The sequence below is a fragment of the Gossypium arboreum genome, chromosome 6, assembly GCF_025698485.1.
Source record: "Gossypium arboreum isolate Shixiya-1 chromosome 6, ASM2569848v2, whole genome shotgun sequence".
NCBI lineage: Eukaryota > Viridiplantae > Streptophyta > Magnoliopsida > Malvales > Malvaceae > Gossypium > Gossypium arboreum.
In genome coordinates, this window is record NC_069075.1 from 101093553 (window position 1) to 101114793 (window position 21241).

Below are 21241 nucleotides of genomic sequence, written 5' to 3' on the forward strand. Positions count from 1 at the left end.
AGATAAGTAATTCAGATTAATAGTAATTTTAATATTCAAATTTGAATGGTAGATATTTAAATCCACAATTTAGATTGTCATTTTATCCAATCAACTAACTTGAATCTCTATTTGAATTTGAAAAATAACTTAATTGATCAATTAATTTGAATGACTTGAAATTAAAATAACTTACACTAGAAATAACTTATTCGATTTTGAAATGATTTGAACTTAAAATTTGATTAATTAATTCAAAACCAACAATCTGATGCAGAAGGTGATTGAGTTAATTTAAAGGAAAAAAAATAACTAAAACAGAAATGAAATATAAAGATTGTCGAATCTAAGACAAACAAATATACATGAGATAAAAGGATATGTATGAAGATTCTGAAATCTAAAACATATTTGTGTGTGTGTCTTTCTCTATGTATACGCGCAGTTAAAAATATTAGTTCACATATTTTTAATCATCTTGGAGCAAGCAGCTGCTTGCAGTTGCAGGCTCATATTCAGCAAGGTACCATGAATTACCAGGTTTTTGAGGCTCAAAAACGATTACTGCACCATCTGTCAGTCCCACTGCAAATTGTGTTGGTTTATGTGGATTTGCAGCTACAGCATGGGGGTGCACATTTCCTCTGCACCCACCATTCATTATATTCAGAAAACCTACTATAAACTTAATAGCTTACATGATATTTCAAGTTCTAACATTTGTATCTTCATATTTTGTTCCACATCCGCAAATTGAAACCAAACCTTTTAGGAGTTGAACTTTTCAACATTGTTCAAATCAGGGGCTTTTTTCAAGCATTTCGCCCCAATTTGTATTACAAAATTGTTTGAAATATAACATATGAAAACCAAGCAAGATATTACTTAGAAAAGAAATAGAAGTAAACAACATGATTTCAAACAACATTTGGAAAGCCCTAATTTGAGCAAATTCGAAAAAAAAATTGGCTCTTACTTAACCATTTAAAAAGTTTTGGCCCTTACTTGATCACATTTTAAAAGATTTAATCCTTATTTGATCATTTTAAAATTTTTGACCCTTATGTAAATAATCTAACCCCTAGAGATGCTTTCAAAAAAAAAAAAACCTTCAATTTTGAACATTAGTCAATTTTGTGCTATACTACAAAAAAAGAAGTTGTATGTAAGTTTTGTATAAAAAAGTACTGATTATTTTTATCTTGTCTTATTTGTGTCTTATAATCATATCATGTTTAAAATTATCAAATAAACGGTTAAAATGGAATTCAGAAAGGGGAAGGCTATGCATGCAATTGCAGATGAACCATGTGGACATACCTTGGAGTGTAAGGAAGATAGGAAATGGGAAGGATCTGGCATTTTAGCTGGAGATCTGAAGCACCGAATATTGACACTATTCCCCCTATAAAGCACGCAAATACCATCTGGCTATCGCATGACAATGTTGCTTGCAATATTCTTGTAGAATCTTCAGGAATCCACTGTGAATACAAGAGTAGATTAAATATTCTACTTAAATGATTAAACCAATATTATCGATGATTGAACCGATCAAATTATTAATTTAACCGGCTAAATTTTTAGTTCAACAATTATCACATAAAAAACAGAAATTTTATTAAAATTAAACGAAAACAGAAAAATTTTAAAAAATAAGCACACACTTAGAAGAAATAATTAATATGGGCTAAATTAACAAAAGAAAAAGTTAAAAACTCAAAAAATATTGAAGCCGGTTCATCTGGTTTTATACCCGGTTTTTTCAGCTTCGTTTTGTGCATTCCAATTATATGACAACCAGTCGGTTCTCGGTTGAACTAATAGCTTGATCCTCCTATCATTTCAAATTGAAATGGCTTATTCTTTATTACGAAAATAAAAAATGATTATATTTCTTATTTTCTTTACCCTCATTTTTCTTTTTCACTAACCACAATCAAAATTGATTTTTTTCCCCCTTTTACACTCTTCTTCCACCCTTCAATTTTTCTATTCTACGAAACAAACCCTTAAACTTTCCTAACTACACTAGACAAAAATTGGAAAAAAGTAAAAGATAAATATATATATATATATATATATATATATATATTTTCCGTTAGTGTGTTTTGGTAGAAAATATGAAAAGAACAAAAAGTAATCTTCTTTCCGTTGATTAATTAGTGATAAACACACTTATATTTTTCTCAGTTTATTTTCTCTTATCATCCCAATTTAGAAAGTTTAATTTTTTTATGCATTACTATGAAATACGAAACATTTTTCGTATTTTTGTTCCCCCACTTTTCTAGCCTACTAACCACGCTAAATGCTATTTTCTTTCCGCATTTCCACTCTTATCTTTTCGTCCTTCCACTTCTTCATTCAACACAGCACCTTTGCATATCCATGAGAGGGAGAGAGGCATACCTGCTGTACACATCCTAATTCTTTGGCTTCATAAATTGAAAGTTGAGTCTCATGCACAACGAGGAAGTGTACTTGATCCTGATGAAACTGAACCATGGTATTTGAACCGCTTATCGGGATTCTCTCATCGGGGAACTGCAATTGTTTGCTTTTACATTTCCCCCATCCACCAAGATTCCATGTGAAAATCTGGAGTTATGGGGGGCCCGGGGGGGGGGGGGGACAAAGTACAAAACATAATTTATGAGTTTCTGTCACCTTGAAAAATCAGACTACAATTTGCCAATGATTTCTCAATTGAGCAGGGTTATGATAGTGAGATGGTTTATATCTAAGTTAGACCAATCAATTCTGACCCAAATACCCAACTTGATCAATAACCTGAACCCGCCCAACCAACTAAAATGACCCAATTTGAAGAAACCGACTGATAAATCCAGATGACGTGAACCCAAAATGACCTGAAAGTTTTAAAATCATAATTGACCTGATCTACGACTAACCTGACTTGCTAGGTCTGATTTAAGGTATAAAGAAAAACCAACCTGAGCATCTTCTCCAGAAGAAACAAGCAAATCCATGGCAGTAGAGAAAGCAAGCCCGGTGACTCTTCCAGAATGACCCTTGAGCTTGCTTTTAACCTGAGTGAATAAAAAACAACCACCTTGTCTCAGGACGTCTCTTCAAAACATTATCTTGCAGGCAACTATATATTTCTCTTTAAAGGGGGAGAAACATGCCTCTGTGAAACGGACATGATATATCAATATAGTGCAGTCATCCATTCCAATAGCAACTATGTTGTTATCCTGAGGGTGGAAAGCTAGGCTTGTTGCCGCAGGTGATGGTGACATGAAAGACATCATCCTCTGCTCAAGAAAAGATCGAGATTATCTAGCTGACTGTAATTTCTTTTTAATCAGTAGAAACTAGAAAGTTAGTGGACCGTGATTCGCATGGATTTCGTACAAACTTTAACAAACGGTTGCATAGAAGAAATTGGAAAGTAACCTTAAATGTCAGCATGTTGAATAGGGAAATTATCCCTCCTGATGCTGACAACAGATATGAATCATTCTTTGACAAACCAAAACAAGGCACGGCTTCTTCAGGCGTGCTGTCTGTAAGGTCATTGGTCATCATTCGCGAGCAGCTTCTTGGTTGCCACAGTTGAGGGGGAACATCGGTTGTAGCCTACATTGAATGTTTCAACAAAATTACTTCTAAACATCCAACTATTGAAGAATTATAAATTGAAGCCCGGAAGTTTTGAATATTAATTGGTTCTTTGTTACCTTTCCACTCAAATTAAGGTCATTTTGAGGCCATTTCCATAGCAAATGTGTGGCATTTGAAGCTAATGCCAAAATGGCATTACCTGCATTGGTGTATATCAGCTTTGATATCTGCAGTGGTCAGAGAAAGAGATGATGATAAAATTACCTTGCAGTATGTAACCAGGTTAACTAAGCTTTAGAGGTTTCGCTCTCTCGAAGCAAATATTTAGAAAGAGGATATAACCCGGATGAAAGCATAGAATGAAAATATCTGCAAATAAATTTGAACTTGTAAAGTCCTTCTCATACCATGAAATTTCTTACTGAGGATATTTACCTTGTCTGCTTCCCCACAACCATTGAGTTGCAAGGACTTGCACTGAGAAGGCATGCTGATTTGGATGATCTTACAAACACCTGATTTGTTATTGGCGTTATCAACAATTTTTTGCTTCGCATCCTTTATCCTTTCCTCATTGCAGTTCTGCAGGGAGGCTGATAAGTTAGCATAAGACATGTTCTCTAACAAAAATGGACAATTTGCACAATGTGATACAGTATGAATCCTAGAAAAAAAACTGGGCATCTCAAATTTTACACATGGACTTTGATCCAATGTACATTGTAATATATGAACTTTGATGTGATATTATTATACACATGAAAATTTGATTTTAATTCAATTATATATATGAAACTTTGATATTGATTCAATCATAAACATTTGCAAAGATAAACAGATTCATTTATTTTTATGTTGGATAAACATAATTATCTATATATGCAATATGTAAATGCAAAATGGTGTTACATCGAAAACAGTGTTAGTGCTATGTGAAAATTGAATTAAATTGAAATTTCATATATGTAATTGAACAAAATCAAAATTCATGTACCACATATAGACCAAAGTTCATAGGTAGCTTTGATATTTATCCCACAAAAAGAAAAAATTCAGTTCATGATTACTCACGGTTGGGACATGGGCATCAGCTTCTCCGGAATTAGCAACACTTGGATTTATTACATGCTAAACCAAACAAAAAGAATCAGGAAATGTGAATTTCTACCAGCAGCAGTAGGATAACAACCAAACAGTGTTAGTGTTTTGTGAAAATTGAATTAAATTGAAATTTCATGCAATTGCACAAAATCAAAATTCATGTACCACATATAGACCAAAGTTCATGGGTAGCTTTGATATTTATCCCACCAAAAAAACAAATGAAAAATTCAGTTCATGATTACTCACGGTTGGTTCATGGGCATCAGCTTCTCCGTAATTAGCAACACTTAAACTTGGATTTATTACATGCTGAACCAAATAAAAAGAATCAGGAAATGTGAATTTCTACCAGCAGCAGTAGGATAACAACTAAAATGCAGACCTTTCTTGGACCATCAGAGACATCTGAAGAGGAATTAACAAAACCAGTTACTGATGCATTCAGCAACTGAAGGCCATAGGCTGTTGCCAAGATCTTGATTTTGTTTTCGCTTGCAATAGCAGCCAGCAAGGTCCCATCCTTGTTGAATCGTATATGTGGGTTTGCCTTCAAATTAGAAAAGAAGTAGATATCTTAGACTATCCTTTATATGTACTACAGTGAAACCTTTACTTGAATTTCAACATAAATGTAATTTCAACCTGAAATTTTAGTAACTTTCTCTGCATAACACTTCTAAAGAAGTAAGACTGAAAGACTAAAGAACTTACTGGTAAGTCTCCTGCATCAATAATTGTCAATTGCTCAACCTTATCCATATCCCATATTTTAATAACATGGTCATCAGCTGCCGCCAGGAACTTCTCCTTAATTGGACTAAACTGCACAACAGCTGAAGAATTTTCACAAAGTCCTTGGTAGGTTCTTTTTGCATCACCTTCACTTTCATTCCATTCAACAAGGAATGATTCTCCATTTTTATTCGTCCCACATGAAAACAGCCTGTGAAAATATCCATTTAAAACACCAAAAATTAGTACATCTATCATTTGAAAAGATAACATTCTATATCATTGAATGAAGATTCATGGAAAACAAATCAAACCTTTTATTATCAGCACTATATGCTATTGTTGTGCATGCTAGACCTGGAGCATCAATATGAACTCTGGCACCCATGTTGTCATATAGCCATGCTTTTATCTTTCCATCCACTGATGTTGAAAAGATAAACTGGAAGAAAAAGTATCAAATATGTTATATGATCACCAACAGATCTAAAATGCCACGCATTATTAGTATAGTAAATCAAGAGTAACTCTTACATGAATACCATCTTTGCAATGAGGGCAGAGAGAATAAACAGGAGCTTCATGGCCTTCTAAATTATGCATTTGTACTCCAGTAATCACATCCCATACCTTAAAAAAAAAAAAAAAAGAAAAAAGAAAAAAAGAAAAGGAAATCAGCTAGTTGATGGATCAGTTCCTCTATGATGAAAAATTTTATCCGAGAGAAAGATTAAAAAACCACCTTAATTAGCTTGTCATCACCACCAGTTATGACCAACTGTTGCTTGCTAGGTGTAGCAAATGCTAAATCATTAACACCACCAACATGAGCATCAATCTAAAATTTAAAAAAGAAAAGAAAATAAGAAGTTAATATCAAATCCAGGCCATTGAAATCAATAATTGTAGAATCAGATAAAAAACATGAAGCTACCTCCAACTTCTGCTGAACATCGGTGACACCATGGTACGAATATAATTGCACAATATGTTTTGAATAAGCAATCCCTATTTTCAAGAAGAGAAAAAGTTCGTTGTATTATTAAAACAACATCTGATTCATTAGATATTATTTCTAAATGAAGTTTTCCAATAATACATTAAACTTACCAAAGAAAGAACCATTTGGACTCCAAGCAATACGATTAACAGACATACAAGGATCTTTCATCATGGCTGTCTGCATTTATTCAAATATGTTCAGGTTTAATATAATTGCAAGTAACAAAACATTTCTTGCAACGATATGTAAATCAAATTCAAAGAGACAAACCTTGAACATTGTGGAGCATGCTCCAATATTCCAAACCGTAAAATTTCTTGAAAGCAATTTTACCCCTAAATTAACATCCCACAACCCAATGTCCCCAATGTCGGTTCCAACTGAAAGAACCAAAACTAATAGGTGAACATCATTCAAGATAGACTATTCAATCAAATAATCCCTATAACGATGACAAGAGCTTATGGGGAGGACATGCTGGGCAACTGACCTAGAAGAAATGTCTGCCGTACAGGATGAAAATCCATGCTCATTGGAGAAGATGACTCATTCAATATCTGTGCAACAGTCTTGGGCAAGTCGGTATTGCTGACTGGTTCAAAATTTTGAAGCATACCATTGTTCATGGAGATAATTGGCAAGTCATCAGAAACACTGGATTCAGGGCTGTGATTTCGACCAGGATGAAGAACAGTAGATGCGACCTAAGCATCAAGGCAAATGAATAATTTTAGAGTTAGCAGTGAAAAATAAAGCTGCAGTAAACTTGGCCCTCCTTACCTCATATTCAGCTCCCAGTAGGCTATTCTGAGACATGGTATTGGAATCCCTTATATTATCTGAAGTTGTAGCTACTAAATAGGTGGCAATAAAGGTAAGAAAAACATTGTTAAATGTACAGAATGAATACATTAAATCACCTCAATTCTGAGACCTGAAAATCACCAATATGATTATTATAGCCACTACCTGATGTAATTGGACCACTGACACAGATATCTTCTCTAGAAACAGCTTGAGTTACAGTAGAAGGGCCACAAAACCAGCTGGACGGGAAAACAGGTAGTGATGCATCTAGCTAAACATTAAAATTTAAAAGCATTCCATAAGCATCATTGTATAGATAATTGCTGTCCTTATAATTGTTGGGAGAAGGAAACCAAAACAAAATTTTCCCCTTCCCTTACCTGTGGATTGTCAGTAGATTGCATGAACAAATGATCCTGTGGCCATTGGCAAACATGATCCTCAAAGAGAGTTTCTATATCAGGATTAGGCTGAGGATATTTACATTGAATGTGCTGCCAGTTTAGGCTGTTAAATCACAATAAAAAGTTAGTTCTTTAAGTCTAGAAATAAAGAAAATTTCAGTAGATGCTGAAGCTGCAACAGACAGATTTAAAAAGTAATTTCAATTTTTATTGAACAGATGAATAAAATCTTTTCAGAAAAGGCTAACGTAACATAAAGAAGAAGGGAAACCAACAAACTGAGAGAAAGGCTGCTACCCTTGATTAATGAGACGTCTCAACCTTTGGCTTTTGATGACAGGAAATTTCAGTTTTCCATGGAAAATTGGATTCACTTCAATAAGTTTCTTGAGTTCATCCATCAAAATTTTCCTTGAAGACTCAGCATCTTCATACATAGAGAGCAACTCATGTTCCCTGTAAAACCCAGAGGGATCTTTTAACTCTCAGACCATCATGCTAATGTTGCAAAAATCCGAAGTTCACCGTTTGTGTGAAACATGTACCTGAAATTATCTAATGTTAAAAGCTGAGTCATTTCTCTATATAACTCTTCATTGTCCTGAGCAAAAACTTTCAAGTCCTTCATCAGGATATCCAAAGCCTTTGCACGATCATTTCTGATGCAACAATCAACCAATTTCAAGTAAAATAAATGCTTGAGTCACAAAATTGCATGAAGATGCTTATCTAAATGCTTATAGAAGAACCAATATCGCTCACTTGTCCAATGCCTCAAGGAAATTCAGCTTTCTGATTTCAAAATAAATCTTGGTCGAGTACTTGTTGTCATTGATACTTGTGAAACCAGAAAGATATTTCTCGACCTTATTCCACTTTCCGTTCAGCACCAAGTCTTCAAAAAACTCCATGTCAAAGTAACATCCACTCTCACGCTCAAATCTACAAATCAAATCAGTTCAAAGCATCAAAACAGAAGACATAGAAGTAAAACATCCATTCTAGAACATGATTGAACTGAAACTTACATATGAGCTGTTCGTTTATATCCTTCATCGTTGCAAAACTGTAAGATTAAGAAAAGAAGTTCTTTATTGAGAGCAGACCTCTTCTCAGAAGCCATTCCTCCTCTCTGAAACTTCACCAAATATTAACATGAGTAAGTTTGGCAACCCAAGAAAGAAAAGAAAAGAAAACACAAATTGATCATACCTGCACTCCAAATTCTATGCAAACAAGTATCAAATTGGATAAAATGTCTTAGATTCCTTAGTAGGAGAGTCAATAGATTCCAATCAACAAATAGTAATCTTTAGAGTATCCTTGCATATGTATCCTATTCGATAATTATTGTAAATACCTTTTGATATTATCGTTAAAACAGAGTCTAGTGCAGTTTAACTTAAAGAATTCAAAATTCGAGTGAATTCTAGCGTGTTTAGCTTTCACAAAGTAATGCTTTTAAAAACCATTTGAACTGATTATAATTAAAAGATATCAAGAATCAAGACTGATCATCAACAAAACAGCGAACAAAGACAACAACGCAGCTCCGACTGAAAAAAGAGAAAGCGAAAAGTTACCGTCAAAGCTGAAATGATTTTAGTTTTCTACGTCCAGGATTCGTCCATTTTCTCAATAACCAAACAGAACATAAAGATTCGATTCAAAGATCAAAACAAACAGATACAAAGCAGACAACCAAAAAAAAAAAACAAAGAAAGAACTGATCTAATTCAAAATCACCCAAAGGATCGAGATTAGATCGATAATAACGTGGAATTTAAACGGAAACCTAATCTTGATTCTTGACCAATTAGAGCCTTTACTTTTGAACTTAAAATCGATGGAAAAAATTTAAAAATGAAAAAAAAGTGGAAATAAATAAGGAAAAAGGAAAAGCTTTTCTGTTTTCAAAGAATCATACATACCTGAGTGGAAAATGAAAAGAAAATTTTCAGGCGAAAATCAGTGTTTGAAGCTCTAGACTTCGATTTTTGAAATGGAATATAAATAGAGAGAAATAGTGAAATACTCAAAAATAAAAAAAATAAAAAAGTTAAAATTTAAAGAAGAAAAAACAGGCAGGGACTAGATTGCGAAATTTAATTTCTTTTCAGGTAAAAATGGAATATGATAAGTCCGTTGCCTTATAAAAGTCGTTACTAGTGGCGGGTCCCACAGGTGGGCTCCACCGCTGCTTTTCTGATTGATAAAGTTACGGCATTTACACACACTGACCAGGTGTACTCAATTGAGAATGCGGGTTGCCAGGAGGCAGGGGCCTACCTGCCTTAAATTTCATCAAAACTTTGGATAAACTAACATTTAGTCTTCAAATTTGGTAATATTTTTCATTTGGTCCTTAAATTGTTCTTTGGCTCCACATTAGTTTTGTAAGTTGGTAAACCTTTCTAATTTGGTTCATAAACTTGGATTTCATTAAAGTGTGATGACGTGGCACTTTCTTAAAGTACCATTTCATCACTTGATATTAAAAAAAAATTAATATAAAATCTAAAAGATACACACAAAAAAAAAAAATTAGGTGATGATATGACAATTTCAATGCCATGTTATTACACTTCAATGGAATACAAGTTTAAGGAGAAGATTGGAAAAAGCTGCCAAATTTCATGAATAATGTGGACAAAGAAAAGATAAATGATCATGATGGAAAAAATTATCAAATTCAAGGATTAAATGTTTCTTTATTGTTATTAGACTTCCGCAACATTATACTTGAAAGTGATTGTGCACTTGTGATAAATAAGCTTTAAGTATGATCAATTAGATTTTTTCTAGTTTGAGTTATTTGTTAAACAAGGCTAGAGCTTTGGTTGGTTTGCTTTATGCTTTATCCTTTAAGCTATGTTTGGTTAAGTGGAAAAGTAGATGGATGGCAGAAAAGGGTGAAAAAGTGGAGAAAAAAATAAATTTTGAGTGTGTTTTATTGAAAAGAAAAGTGAGAGGAAAGAAAATAAGAGGGATGATTATTTTCCGTTCTAATGCATAAAAATCAATTTTTCTCAATTGAAATGATAACGGGAGAGAAAATGAGAGTCATATGTATGTTAGTTCAAAATTATGTGTTTTTTTTTTTAAATCATTTCATTTTTCAATTCTACTAAGTTTCTTTCCATTTTTCTATCTCTCCCACCAATCACAAGAATGGAAAGAAAAATTATATTTTTCATCCTTTTAGTTTTTCCATTGTACCAAGCAAAGCCTTAGTTTTGCAGCCTGTTTAAGCAATAAGGTGGCACATTTTCTTAGCCATTTTGGTTTGGATGGTGAGCATAGCTCTTATTTGGGTTTAATTTTCTGCTCTCCATACATTCGCTTGTATTGAATGATATTTCTTAGTCAAATGAATTACCCTTTTGTGGACTTTAATAATAATAAAAAAAGGTTTCTTTATCCCTCAACTTTTTTATGATACTTTTTTGTTCCTGAAATATAAAATTACTTTTGATAATATTATTATGGTATATTGGCTCTCTAGCTTTATAAAAACAAATTATTTTAACTTTTCATTTAATTTTTTTACCTCTTTTAGCCCTTAAACTTGTATTATTTGTCAAATCACTTCAAAATTGATGGAAAATTTAACGCCTATTAATTTTATCGACATCAATACTTAATTAATTTTTAAAATTTAAAACATATATATATTTTAAATTTTAAATGGTCATTAATTGGTGATACGGCATCCACATGACAATTCATGTGTTTGCCATGTTAGCAAAGTTAGTGGATGTTAATTTTTCTATCTGTTTTGGGATGATTTGACAAACAATATTAATATAAAGCTAAAAGAGAGAAAATTAAATAAATGATTAAAATAATTTTTTTTGTAAAATTAGAGACCTAATAAATCATCATACCTAGTAATATTGGAATGTAAGATTATTGGATATGCTACATTTTTCTGTTTATTTCATTGAGTTAGAATGTAATATTTTACTATTTAGTTGACATAATATAATATTACTCAAAACACATTTTATTAAATTTCCTTGGTAAAATCAACTTCACAAATGTCCAAGCTTATAGTGTTTTATTTAATAATAAATGAGTTTATTTATCTAGTAACTTATTTTCATAACTTCTTTCTCAAATAAATAAATTGAAATTAAGGCATCTCTTTTGATCAAAGTGATAGGAAAGAAATAAGAAAAATATGATTCTAGCTAAAACGTTTTATTTGTAATTATTTAAGAGTAAATTGGACTAAAATGATCAAATTATTATAAAAGTGGAATGTAATAATAATAATAATAGAAATGCTTCTTGAAGAATATATCAAAGAACTATAAAATTCAATTTTATAATTTTTATTGTGATTGCGTTTTAGAATCAAAATCATTAAAAATAAAATAAAATAAAATTGTCAATAATCTCATAATATCAATATAATGTAAAGATTACATAAAGAATGAATGATTTTGGCATTACCCTATATTACCAAATTTTAGCTCTATTAATAATAACATGTTATTGGTTCAGCGTAATCTTATTTATCCAAACATAATAATATAATTTCAAGATGTAAGATTACAATTGTGAATCTTAGTTCCTTTTAACCAAATACACCTTTCATTCTTTATGTTATTATTTTAAAATAAAGTGTATTTAAATTTGAATTTCTATAATTTTCAATTATTTTAAAAGGTTTATTTTAATTTTTCCCTTAATTTCGCTCTTTATTATAATATATTTAGTTTTAAATTATAAATTTAATAATGCATTTAACCTAAACCTCGTTAAATAGTCGGTGTTATCACAAATACCTGTATTGATATTAAATCTATAACTGACACCTAGATCTATATTAAATCCAAAAAAAATTTTAGGGTATGTTTGATTCATGGAACTGATTTCCAACGGTAATGTAATATTACATAATTGCACTCTCCTTTTTAGATTTCGAATATTACCTTGAGTCGATGTTTATATTATCAAAGATTGTCTTACATTTTAAAGGCCAAATACCCACTTAGTTTATTTTGTTACTCTTAAATTTGTTTATTATTCTCACTTATTTTTTTACGGTAATTAAACTTTACACGTAAAATATTCATTCATCGAATGGAGTTAAGTTGATATTTTTATTTTTAAATTTTCAAACCCATGCCTGAACTCCACAAATAGCTTATTTCATTGTTCTAGAAATAATAATTTTTTATTTAAATTTTATTATAAAAATTATAAAAATTGTTTTAACCAATAAAATAGGGTTATAGTTCAAAGTTTAAAAATTGAAACTCAAGCTGAATAGAAAATTGGTTTGGTGTGAATATAACATTGCCTAAACCTCAACTGTTGTCATGTTTTAAACATAGTAGAGACAGCTGTCGGGTGGTCTTTTTGTTTTAATCAAAGGACCCACTTCCAGCACGTGCGAACACCAAAGAGCATATCATAGGTAAAGTACTTATCATGATAAGTAGTCTAGTTATCGTCGAAAACAGTGGTCTCTTATTTAATATCATCTCCGAGAACCCTGTTTGATAGAATCAAGAAGCTAGCAGGCCATAAACTAATAAACCCCTACTTCTCTGTTTCTTCTTTCACTTGCATTTTAGAGTCACTCCTTTAATTCGGATTTAAATTTTTTATTTTAGATTTTTGGAGTTTAAAATATTGGTTGAATTAACTCAAAAATTATATTTGGTTAGTTTAATTATTGCATGTTTAAATCAAGTAATCAAAATGGATTTTCGAATTCAAGAATTGATATCTCTTTTTAATCTATGTTTTGGTTTCATCTTACAGTGCCCTTAAACAGAATCATGATAAATGAAAAAATGCATGGGTTTTCAAACCTATAATAGTTCTTTCAAACAGTCGCAGATATTCTTGTTATTTATTTCTTTTGAATTTCTACAAATATTTTAACTTTAGTTTTGTTAATTGCAACCATAATCCTTGTGAGCTATATTAATTAATAACCCAATTGCCCATGCCCACCTGATGGGGTTAAATTTAGGCAATAGGCCGAAAATTATGAATTTTTCTTTTAGAGGAAATTAAAGAAAAATTATTCATTTATCAAAGGGTGAAATTTTGCTCCTACTCCCTATACTTTTCACAAAATTTGCAACCAATGGTTTTAATTTAGTATACCACCACAACTCATATTTTACTGTCCGATAATATAAAATCATTTAAGACTTTAACTAAGTCGTTATTACAAGTTAATTGAACATCAACTTAATTGAAAAATGACAAAAATCTTTCTATTTAAAAGGTAACAAATATTCTTATGATAATATTGTTGTTTTTTTTAGATTTTTATATAAAATCTATAATACAAAAAAAAAACAATTTAATCCTAAAAGAATCATAAATGGAGACTTGAACCTAAGACACCAAAATCATCAAAATCTCAAAACTGCCATTTCAACTAGAGGTGATCATGGGCCGGGCCGGGCCGGGTTTGGGCCGGACTCAAATAAAATTTTAGGCCCGTATACTAGGGCCGGGCCAGGCCCAGTCCAAAATATAGGCCTAAAATTTTGCCCAAGCCCGGCCCGAAATAAAATTACTAAGCCCGAGCCCGGCCCGGCCCAGCCCATATTAATTTTTTTCTTATTTCATTAAATAAAAAAATTTAAAAATATAATAAATCAAATATATTTAAAAACATAAAAATAAATATTAAAACAAATAAAAATAATACTAAAACAATTCTTAAAACAATACACAAATTAACAATATAATAAAAAATAGTTATATTAAAAATTTAAAATAATTAAAAATAAAATAAAAATAATATATTAATATATAATTCAGGCCGGGCGGGCGGGCCCGGCCAAAAACTCTTACCGAGGCCCGCCCGTTTTTAAAGGGCCTCGTTTTTTTGCCCAAGCCCATTTTTCGGGCCTATATTTTTACCCAAACCCTCCCATTTTTTGGGCGGGCCGGGCCGCCCAGCCCATGATCAGCTCTAATTTCAACATAAAGATGTAAATGTGACACTAGTGCTTGTAAGCTATTTGAGGTCAACTAAAAAAGTACTCGAGTCTGATTGGGTAATTACCGAGTCAATCTGCATTCAGAATTAACTCAAAGAAAGGAATCAACAGCAGTCACTTGTGAAAAAAGTATTGGAGGCTTGAAGCTACTACATTGAAGAAATGAAATACTATAATGGAGCTTGTGAAAAAAGTATTAAGCTGTGTTTAACCCCCCTAAATAAATCGTATATCAATATCTACTATTAAAATGATCCATTCGACACTCTCAAAAGTACCTTAATGCCGCTGTATCCGGTAAAATGATGTCTGCATGATGTTGCAAAAGAGTAGTTTTGACACTTGAACATCTATCTCAACTAGCTCTGATTACCCGCAAAATAGTTGGCCTTTAAACTGATAAAAAGTTAGCCATGTTCTCTTGTCAAGCCAAAGAACACACCTTATCTGAAAATTAGACAGCAGAAGATATAGGTTGTTAATGTAAAGCTGCGTTGTTAAGTTAGTAGCTCCCCCTGCATCTTAAAATGAATATTTGACGAACAAATGAGTTAATTGCACCAAATGTTCTTAAACTATTGTTTAACTAGCAGTTTAAGCGTTAAATGGCAGTTCGAATATGACATGAAGCACATTTAAAACATGTAGATCAAATTGTAAATACATGTGTACCTATTGCATGAACACCTTGGATATGATGTGACTACAAAAAATAGAACGCTCATTTTTTTGACACATCATATCAAGCTATCTATGCAATTGGTACGCACATGATTACAATTTGATCCACATGTTTTAAATATGCTTTGCATCAAATTTAAGATGACATTTAAGGCTCAAGCTAATTGCTACCTTGATAAAAGAACTTGATTGATGTGATACTAGTGTACTTCAAGACCAATTTAGAATCTGAGCTATAGGTAGAGGTCGTTCGGTGCAATTAACCCTAAATAAATCCATAAACCATATTTCATAAAAGAAAAATGCTAAAGTGCATGCTTCTAATAGCCAGCAAAAGATCAAACAGGTAAAGCAACTACCGGCCAAGTCCTAGAGCTCATATGCAGTATCTGAATGAGGGTGAAATAAGAGACAGTTATTCAATGATTGAAGTGATTTGTGTGTTAACTTGTCTATATCTTTTTCTGAAATTGCAATTTTTTATCCAAGCAAATGAGAAGATCAGATATATATGTAAAAGCTGTAAAAAGTTTTAACAAGAATATATTATGGAGGCAAGTTCACCTTGTCTGATGCTACCACAGCAAAGACGATTATCGTCTATATAAGTTGCCTTAACACCCATCATCCAAGATCCCACAGATGTATCATCATATGCATAAGTCTTCAAAGATGCACTGCATGTATTATAAGCTGAGGTAAAATTCAAATTCACTCAAGACATTTGAGCAATTTAATCGCATTACAGAATAGTTCATGGCACAAACTTTTCAAAAACAAATCAACAAACTATTTTAATCGCTAATGTCAAGACCCCCTAGTTTCTTGATAGATTCAGAAGCTCATAGTAGTGTGTATCTCATTCTTTAAACAACTAACCTGTTTACATTGATATACTGAGCAAGATTTTTGGAGAGAATAAAAAGGGAACCAGAGGCATGTTGGAAGTACCTGAACAGAAGAACGCCAATCACGTTATCATGTAACCGGAAACTATTAAAGAGGATAGGAACCCCTATGAAGCAAGATGACACTCTAAAGGGAAAAGAGTATAGTACGAAAAATACAAAAAGCACAAATATGGTTGTGCAATCATCCCGAAGCTAGATAACTTACGATTTCTCATCCCCAAATTTCCACCAATCAGGTTCATACCAATCCTTTCCCCTGGAATAAACAAATTTTAAGTACTCAAAAGCTGAACTCAGAACCTTAGGATGTAAACAACTCAAGTTCAAAGTACCATTTAAAAGAACGAATATCTTCCCGGATCTAGTTAGGAAAAGAAAACACAATCAAATATTCAAAGATATATATACAAAACTGTCCAGACATGCTGCAATCAACAAAGGAACAGTTGTGGAAGGTAAAAAAATAGGTACATTGTATGATTATATGTCCTCATTGATGCATTATCAATATATTTAAACTGGAGTATGATTATTATTTTCTAGCTTCTATAATTGGGATTTTTTTTTTTTTTTTTTTGGTTGAGAAGATTGAACATGGTATAAGCAATTAAAGGAATTGGGAAATGTATAAAGAACTATATAGGTTTATGTTGAGATCTATTTCGGGGAACAGACAATAACAAACTACATATCAAATATACATACTCTTCAGAAACCACTTCTCCTGACTTCATGCATCCAACATAAGCACTGTCTTGTCCACGTCGGTGTTCGAGAAGTCCAATCAATCCCTCTGTCAAGTGGGAAAAAGGTAGATGATGTATTAGAGTTCTAGACTTCTAGTGGATGAATATAAATAAGCCAAGAGCCAAAAAGTTATGAAATTCTATACAACTAAAAAGGGCAGAAGTCCCACCTAGATCAATATCAATATTATCATTAACTTTTACATAAAACTCAGCATCCCAATTTTGAACTGCGGTACTGAAGAAGAATTTTACTTTCTTAGGGAGCTCCTCTTGAGCCTCCTCATGACCCTCCTGATTAATCAAATGAGGTAAGTCAACATTTAAGTCAGTCAGGTTTCAATAAGGAAATGGAGAAGGAAAATTATACAAAAGCCAAAGTCTTGCATCCAATTACAGAAACATTGTGAGAATGGTTTTGTTTTCCATGCAAACAAAAGATTTAGCATTCATGCAGGATATCTAGGCCTTCAAAGCAAAATTTAGCAATCAAATTTGCAATCATATTCAAATTTTATCACTTACAAGAATAAAGAAATCCTTTGTCCTATGATTTTCCTCATCAATGTGGCGATCCAAGCTATCACCTCGATTAGCACTACAAATTACAGAGTAATTAATCCCATTTGTGCCCAACAATTGCAGCATTTTCAATAGCAGAGGAATGAAACAGAACAAGGAAGAGAAATAATTCATATAAAAAACATGAGAATTAAATGTAAAAGACTATGATATACCTCCGACCAATTACAAATCGTACCACTACTCCTCTTTCCTCCAGTTTTTTTAACGCATCACCTGTCAAAACCAGAAAAATGTGGTTATCTGGTTTATTTAGCCATGTATATGTTCAGAGAACAAAACAGCATAGTAGTAGACTAGTAGAAGTGCTAACCTCTAGGCATCCAAGATCCTCTAGATGTTTGTCGCTTCAAATAACTACCAAATCCAGTATAAACGCCAATAACTGCAAGAAGCTTTTTTTCTGAAAAAGACTCACTTTGTCGCAACTGGTTCTTGAGGTATCCTTGACTCTTAGCTAACGTCAAGTCCATCTCTGCTTCTACAATCCTCTTCTCTAGATCCCTAAAGTTCAAGTTTATTTTTTAGCACGATGCAAGAAAACAGAAACAGTCATATTATACCATAAAAATTGCGAGATGGGTGGTAAGAATGAGAATTGAAGAGCGTACTTGCATCCTAGGACCATCAGCTTATCTTCAACAGTAAGAACCTTTGGTCTCTACAAATAGGAAAGAGAAACATCATAGGGAAAATAGACAAATTCTAATTACTTAGCATCGTACTTTACAGTGAGCAATAATCAAATACTACACATTATATTCTACAACAAATAGTAACTAAGGACATAGGCTATGACAAGAACAATTTGTTTGGCTTTTGAGTCCTAACCTGTTCCATGTTCTTCTTAAGAAGATTAGCAAGCAATGTTCTGTTTTCCGCATCTTGCCACAACCTAATTTTCATCAATATATTTTGCAAAATAAATAGTAAATAAGTAATTCAGATTAATCAATTTGCTCGCTATGGAAATTGATTAGAAACAAACAATAATTAACAAAAATATTAGGCTGATTTAATTGAATATAAATTTCAATTCCAAGATCCTATATTTTTTTTCCCCTAAATACAATCCAAAATGAAAAACTAAATTCCACAAAATGGCGCATTGAAATTAATAATTGAGAAGAAAAATGATGACAAAGAAAAAACAACCTAATCTTTTATCAGTGCAAAATAAATAATAAATAACTTATTCAGATTATTCAATTTGTTAGGTACGGAAATGAAACAATAATTAACAAAAATGTTAGGCTGATATAATTGACTATAAATTTAGATTCTACGATCTTTTCTTTTCCCCTATATACAACTCGAAATGAAAAACCTACTTCCACAAACTAGCGCATTGGAATTAACAATTGAGAAACAAAAATGAAGACAAAGAAAAAACAACATAACTTTTTTATCAAATTTCGAAAAATAAATAATAATTCAGATTAATAAATTTATTAGCTACGAAACTTTATTAAAACAATTATTAACAAAAATGTTAGGCTGATTTAATTGAATATAAATTTAGAATTCTACGATCCTATTTTTCCCCCTAAATACTGTCAGAAATGGAAAACCAAATAAACAATTGAGAAATAAAAATGAAGAAAATGGGGGAAAAAACCCCCTAATTTTCATCAATTTTTCACAAAAATAATAATAATTCAGATTAATCAAAATTTCAGCTATGAAAATTTATTTTAAAAAGGTGAAATTGAATATAAATTTAGAGTCTACGATCCTAACTTTTCCCTAAATACAGTCCGAAATGGAAAACCAAATTCCACGAACAGACGGAGAAATTAACAATTGAGAAAAAAAATGAAGAAAAAGAAAAAAAAAACCTAATGTTCATCAAATTTTCGTAAAATAAAAAATAATTCAGATTAACAAAATTTCCTAGCTAGGGAAATTTATTAAAAAACCAATAATCAACAAAAAAATGTTAGGCTGATTTAATTGAATGTGAGTTTAGATTCTACGATCTTCTTTTTCCCTTTCTAAATACAAACCAAAATGAAAAACAAATTCGACGAAACTTGCGCAATGGATTTGAATATCGAGAAGCAAAAAATAAAAACGAAGAGAAAAGAATACGAACCGGCCAGCGACATAGAGCCAAGCGATGCAAGAGAAAAAAGCCATCAACAAAGAAGGCTTGGATGTTTGCAGATTCTTAGATCTCCATCGTTTATCTCCTTTAGTGGTCGTAGGTAAACCCTCCATATCACACTCTTAACGCATATAAAGAATCGAAACAGAGAATTGATCGCCGGTCTCTGATGATCTCTACTTTTATAATTCGGATAATTACAATGAACGAGAATGCGAACTCAGTGTAGGGATTCAAATCAAGTATGAAAAAGAAATGACGGATAATCAAAGACTAGAAGAAACAAACGGAAATTTGAAATGAAATTAAAAAGAAAAACGAAGAGAGAGATCTGAGAGCGGTAACTGACGATAGGTGCTATAGGCCAAGCCCACCTAGATTCGGCCTACACCGAACTTGGACAATCCCACCAATTTAATTTTGGTAATTTTTATTAGATCTTGGCAAATTGTACAACGAATTCAGATATTCCCTATTTAATATTTGGAATTTGGATTTTAAAATTATGGATTCGAAGTAGATGTGGATTGGTATTTTACACATTTATTACTTAAATTTGTATTATTAATTTGAATAACAGATGAAAATTCGGATATTTAAATTCACAGCTTATAAATTTGATTATGAATATAAAATATTGGCTTAAGGTGTAAAACCTTCAAGCTTAAAAAAAAAAGTAATTAAGCTTCTATATATTTTTTTATTTATTTAGATACTTAAATTTTAAAATACATAAAAAACTTTAAACTTTTAAAAAAGTAATTAAGCCCTATTTTTTTACACTCAATTGAGTATTTGAACTTTCAAAATGCATCAAAAAACCCTAAACTTTTTCAAAAAAGTAATTAAGCCCTTGGCTTTATTAAAATTAGAAAAATTATAAAAATAAAAAAATAAATTTTAGAAAATTTATTAAATTTTAATAAAAATATGAAAAATTTAAAATTTATTAAACATTAGAAATTTTTATAAAATCATAAAAATATAAAAATTGTAAATTTTATAAAAATCATAATCAAATTAACAACCCTAGTTTTTTTTATGATTTTTATAAAATTTTATATTTTATATTTTTATATTTTTAAAATTTAAATTTTTTATTTTTATAATTTTTTCTAATTTTAATAAGAGCATGGGCTTAATTGCTTTTTTGAAAAATTTTGAGGGTCTTCTTGATGTATTTTGAAAGTTCAAGTACTAATTGAGTGAAAAAAAAAAGCAAGAGCTTAATTGCTTTTTTTGAAAAAATTTGAGGGCCTGTTTGATGCATTTTGAAAGTTTAAGTGTTTAATTGATGCAAAAGAGAGAGAAAGAGACTTAATTGCATTTTTGAAAAAATTTGAGGAGTTTTTACACTTTTAAACCTAAAATATTCTGGTCAATTCAAATTCAAACTTTTACAAATTAGGATATCCAAACAAAAATGAAATTAGTTTTATTTTTGCAAATTTAGCATTCCTAAAGATAATTACATTTTTTCGAAATTAGTTTTTTATAAATTCAAATATCTGATAGATAATTTATAGATAATATTACTCAAATAATATTATAAATAATAAATAATTTTAAATTTTAGATAGATTTAAGAATTTCGATTTACATAATTTAAAAATT

At 31.3% G+C, this 21241-nt stretch overlaps 2 protein-coding genes across 7 annotated transcripts; both read right to left on the bottom strand.

Annotated features, from left to right (window-relative positions):
- Positions 1 to 288: 288 nt before the first annotated feature.
- On the bottom strand, positions 289 to 9807 carry LOC108486622 (topless-related protein 1-like). 6 transcript variants are annotated; one of them, XM_017790766.2, is made up of 27 exons: positions 9552 to 9760; positions 8649 to 8752; positions 8383 to 8562; positions 8166 to 8279; positions 7918 to 8076; positions 7597 to 7723; positions 7379 to 7487; positions 7190 to 7263; positions 6900 to 7113; positions 6680 to 6789; positions 6517 to 6586; positions 6341 to 6414; positions 6149 to 6244; positions 5941 to 6036; positions 5721 to 5848; positions 5386 to 5617; positions 5057 to 5221; positions 4921 to 4983; positions 4642 to 4698; positions 4006 to 4152; positions 3687 to 3797; positions 3403 to 3585; positions 3132 to 3260; positions 2937 to 3032; positions 2392 to 2580; positions 1300 to 1463; positions 289 to 623 (listed from the first exon to the last, which is right to left on the bottom strand). In XM_017790766.2, exons 2-27 carry the CDS (start codon positions 8741 to 8743, stop codon positions 449 to 451), a joined length of 3357 nt encoding a protein of 1118 aa, XP_017646255.1. In that variant the 5' UTR covers positions 8744 to 8752; positions 9552 to 9760; the 3' UTR covers positions 289 to 448. The 6 variants fall into 6 exon arrangements, with proteins under 6 accessions (XP_017646255.1, XP_017646254.1, XP_017646257.1 ...); XM_017790765.2 differs by having other exon boundaries at positions 8649 to 8758; XM_017790768.2 differs by lacking the exon at positions 9552 to 9760 and adding an exon at positions 9204 to 9522.
- A 4846-nt stretch (positions 9808 to 14653) lies between these two features.
- LOC108484190 (hydroxyproline O-galactosyltransferase HPGT3) lies at positions 14654 to 20156 on the bottom strand. The gene is made up of 12 exons (XM_017787891.2): positions 19616 to 20156; positions 18352 to 18415; positions 18132 to 18181; positions 17834 to 18024; positions 17676 to 17736; positions 17464 to 17536; positions 17109 to 17232; positions 16898 to 16985; positions 16398 to 16448; positions 16161 to 16232; positions 15846 to 15958; positions 14654 to 15047 (listed from the first exon to the last, which is right to left on the bottom strand). The coding sequence occupies exons 1-12, from the start codon at positions 19738 to 19740 to the stop codon at positions 15025 to 15027; spliced, it is 1035 nt and encodes a 344-aa protein (XP_017643380.1). The 5' UTR covers positions 19741 to 20156; the 3' UTR covers positions 14654 to 15024.
- Between the last annotated feature and the right edge of the window lie 1085 nt (positions 20157 to 21241).

Excerpts from the sequence above, each read along its gene's own strand:
- LOC108486622 (XM_017790766.2), bottom strand. The coding sequence starts at position 8,743 with ATGGCTTCTGAGAAGAGGTCTGCTCTCAATAAAGAACTTCTTTTCTTA. Across the intron at positions 7,724-7,917 it reads AGACGTCTCATTAATCAAGG|CCTAAACTGGCAGCACATTC; the intron begins GTAGCAGCCTTT and ends GTGATTTAACAG. Across the intron at positions 7,264-7,378 it reads CAGTGGTCCAATTACATCAG|TAGCTACAACTTCAGATAAT; the intron begins GTAGTGGCTATA and ends CCACCTATTTAG.
- LOC108484190 (XM_017787891.2), bottom strand. The coding sequence starts at position 19,740 with ATGGAGGGTTTACCTACGACCACTAAAGGAGATAAACGATGGAGATCT. Across the intron at positions 17,737-17,833 it reads AGGATCTTGGATGCCTAGAG|GTGATGCGTTAAAAAAACTG; the intron begins GTTAGCACTTCT and ends TGGTTTTGACAG. Across the intron at positions 16,986-17,108 it reads TAATATTGATATTGATCTAG|AGGGATTGATTGGACTTCTC; the intron begins GTGGGACTTCTG and ends CCCACTTGACAG.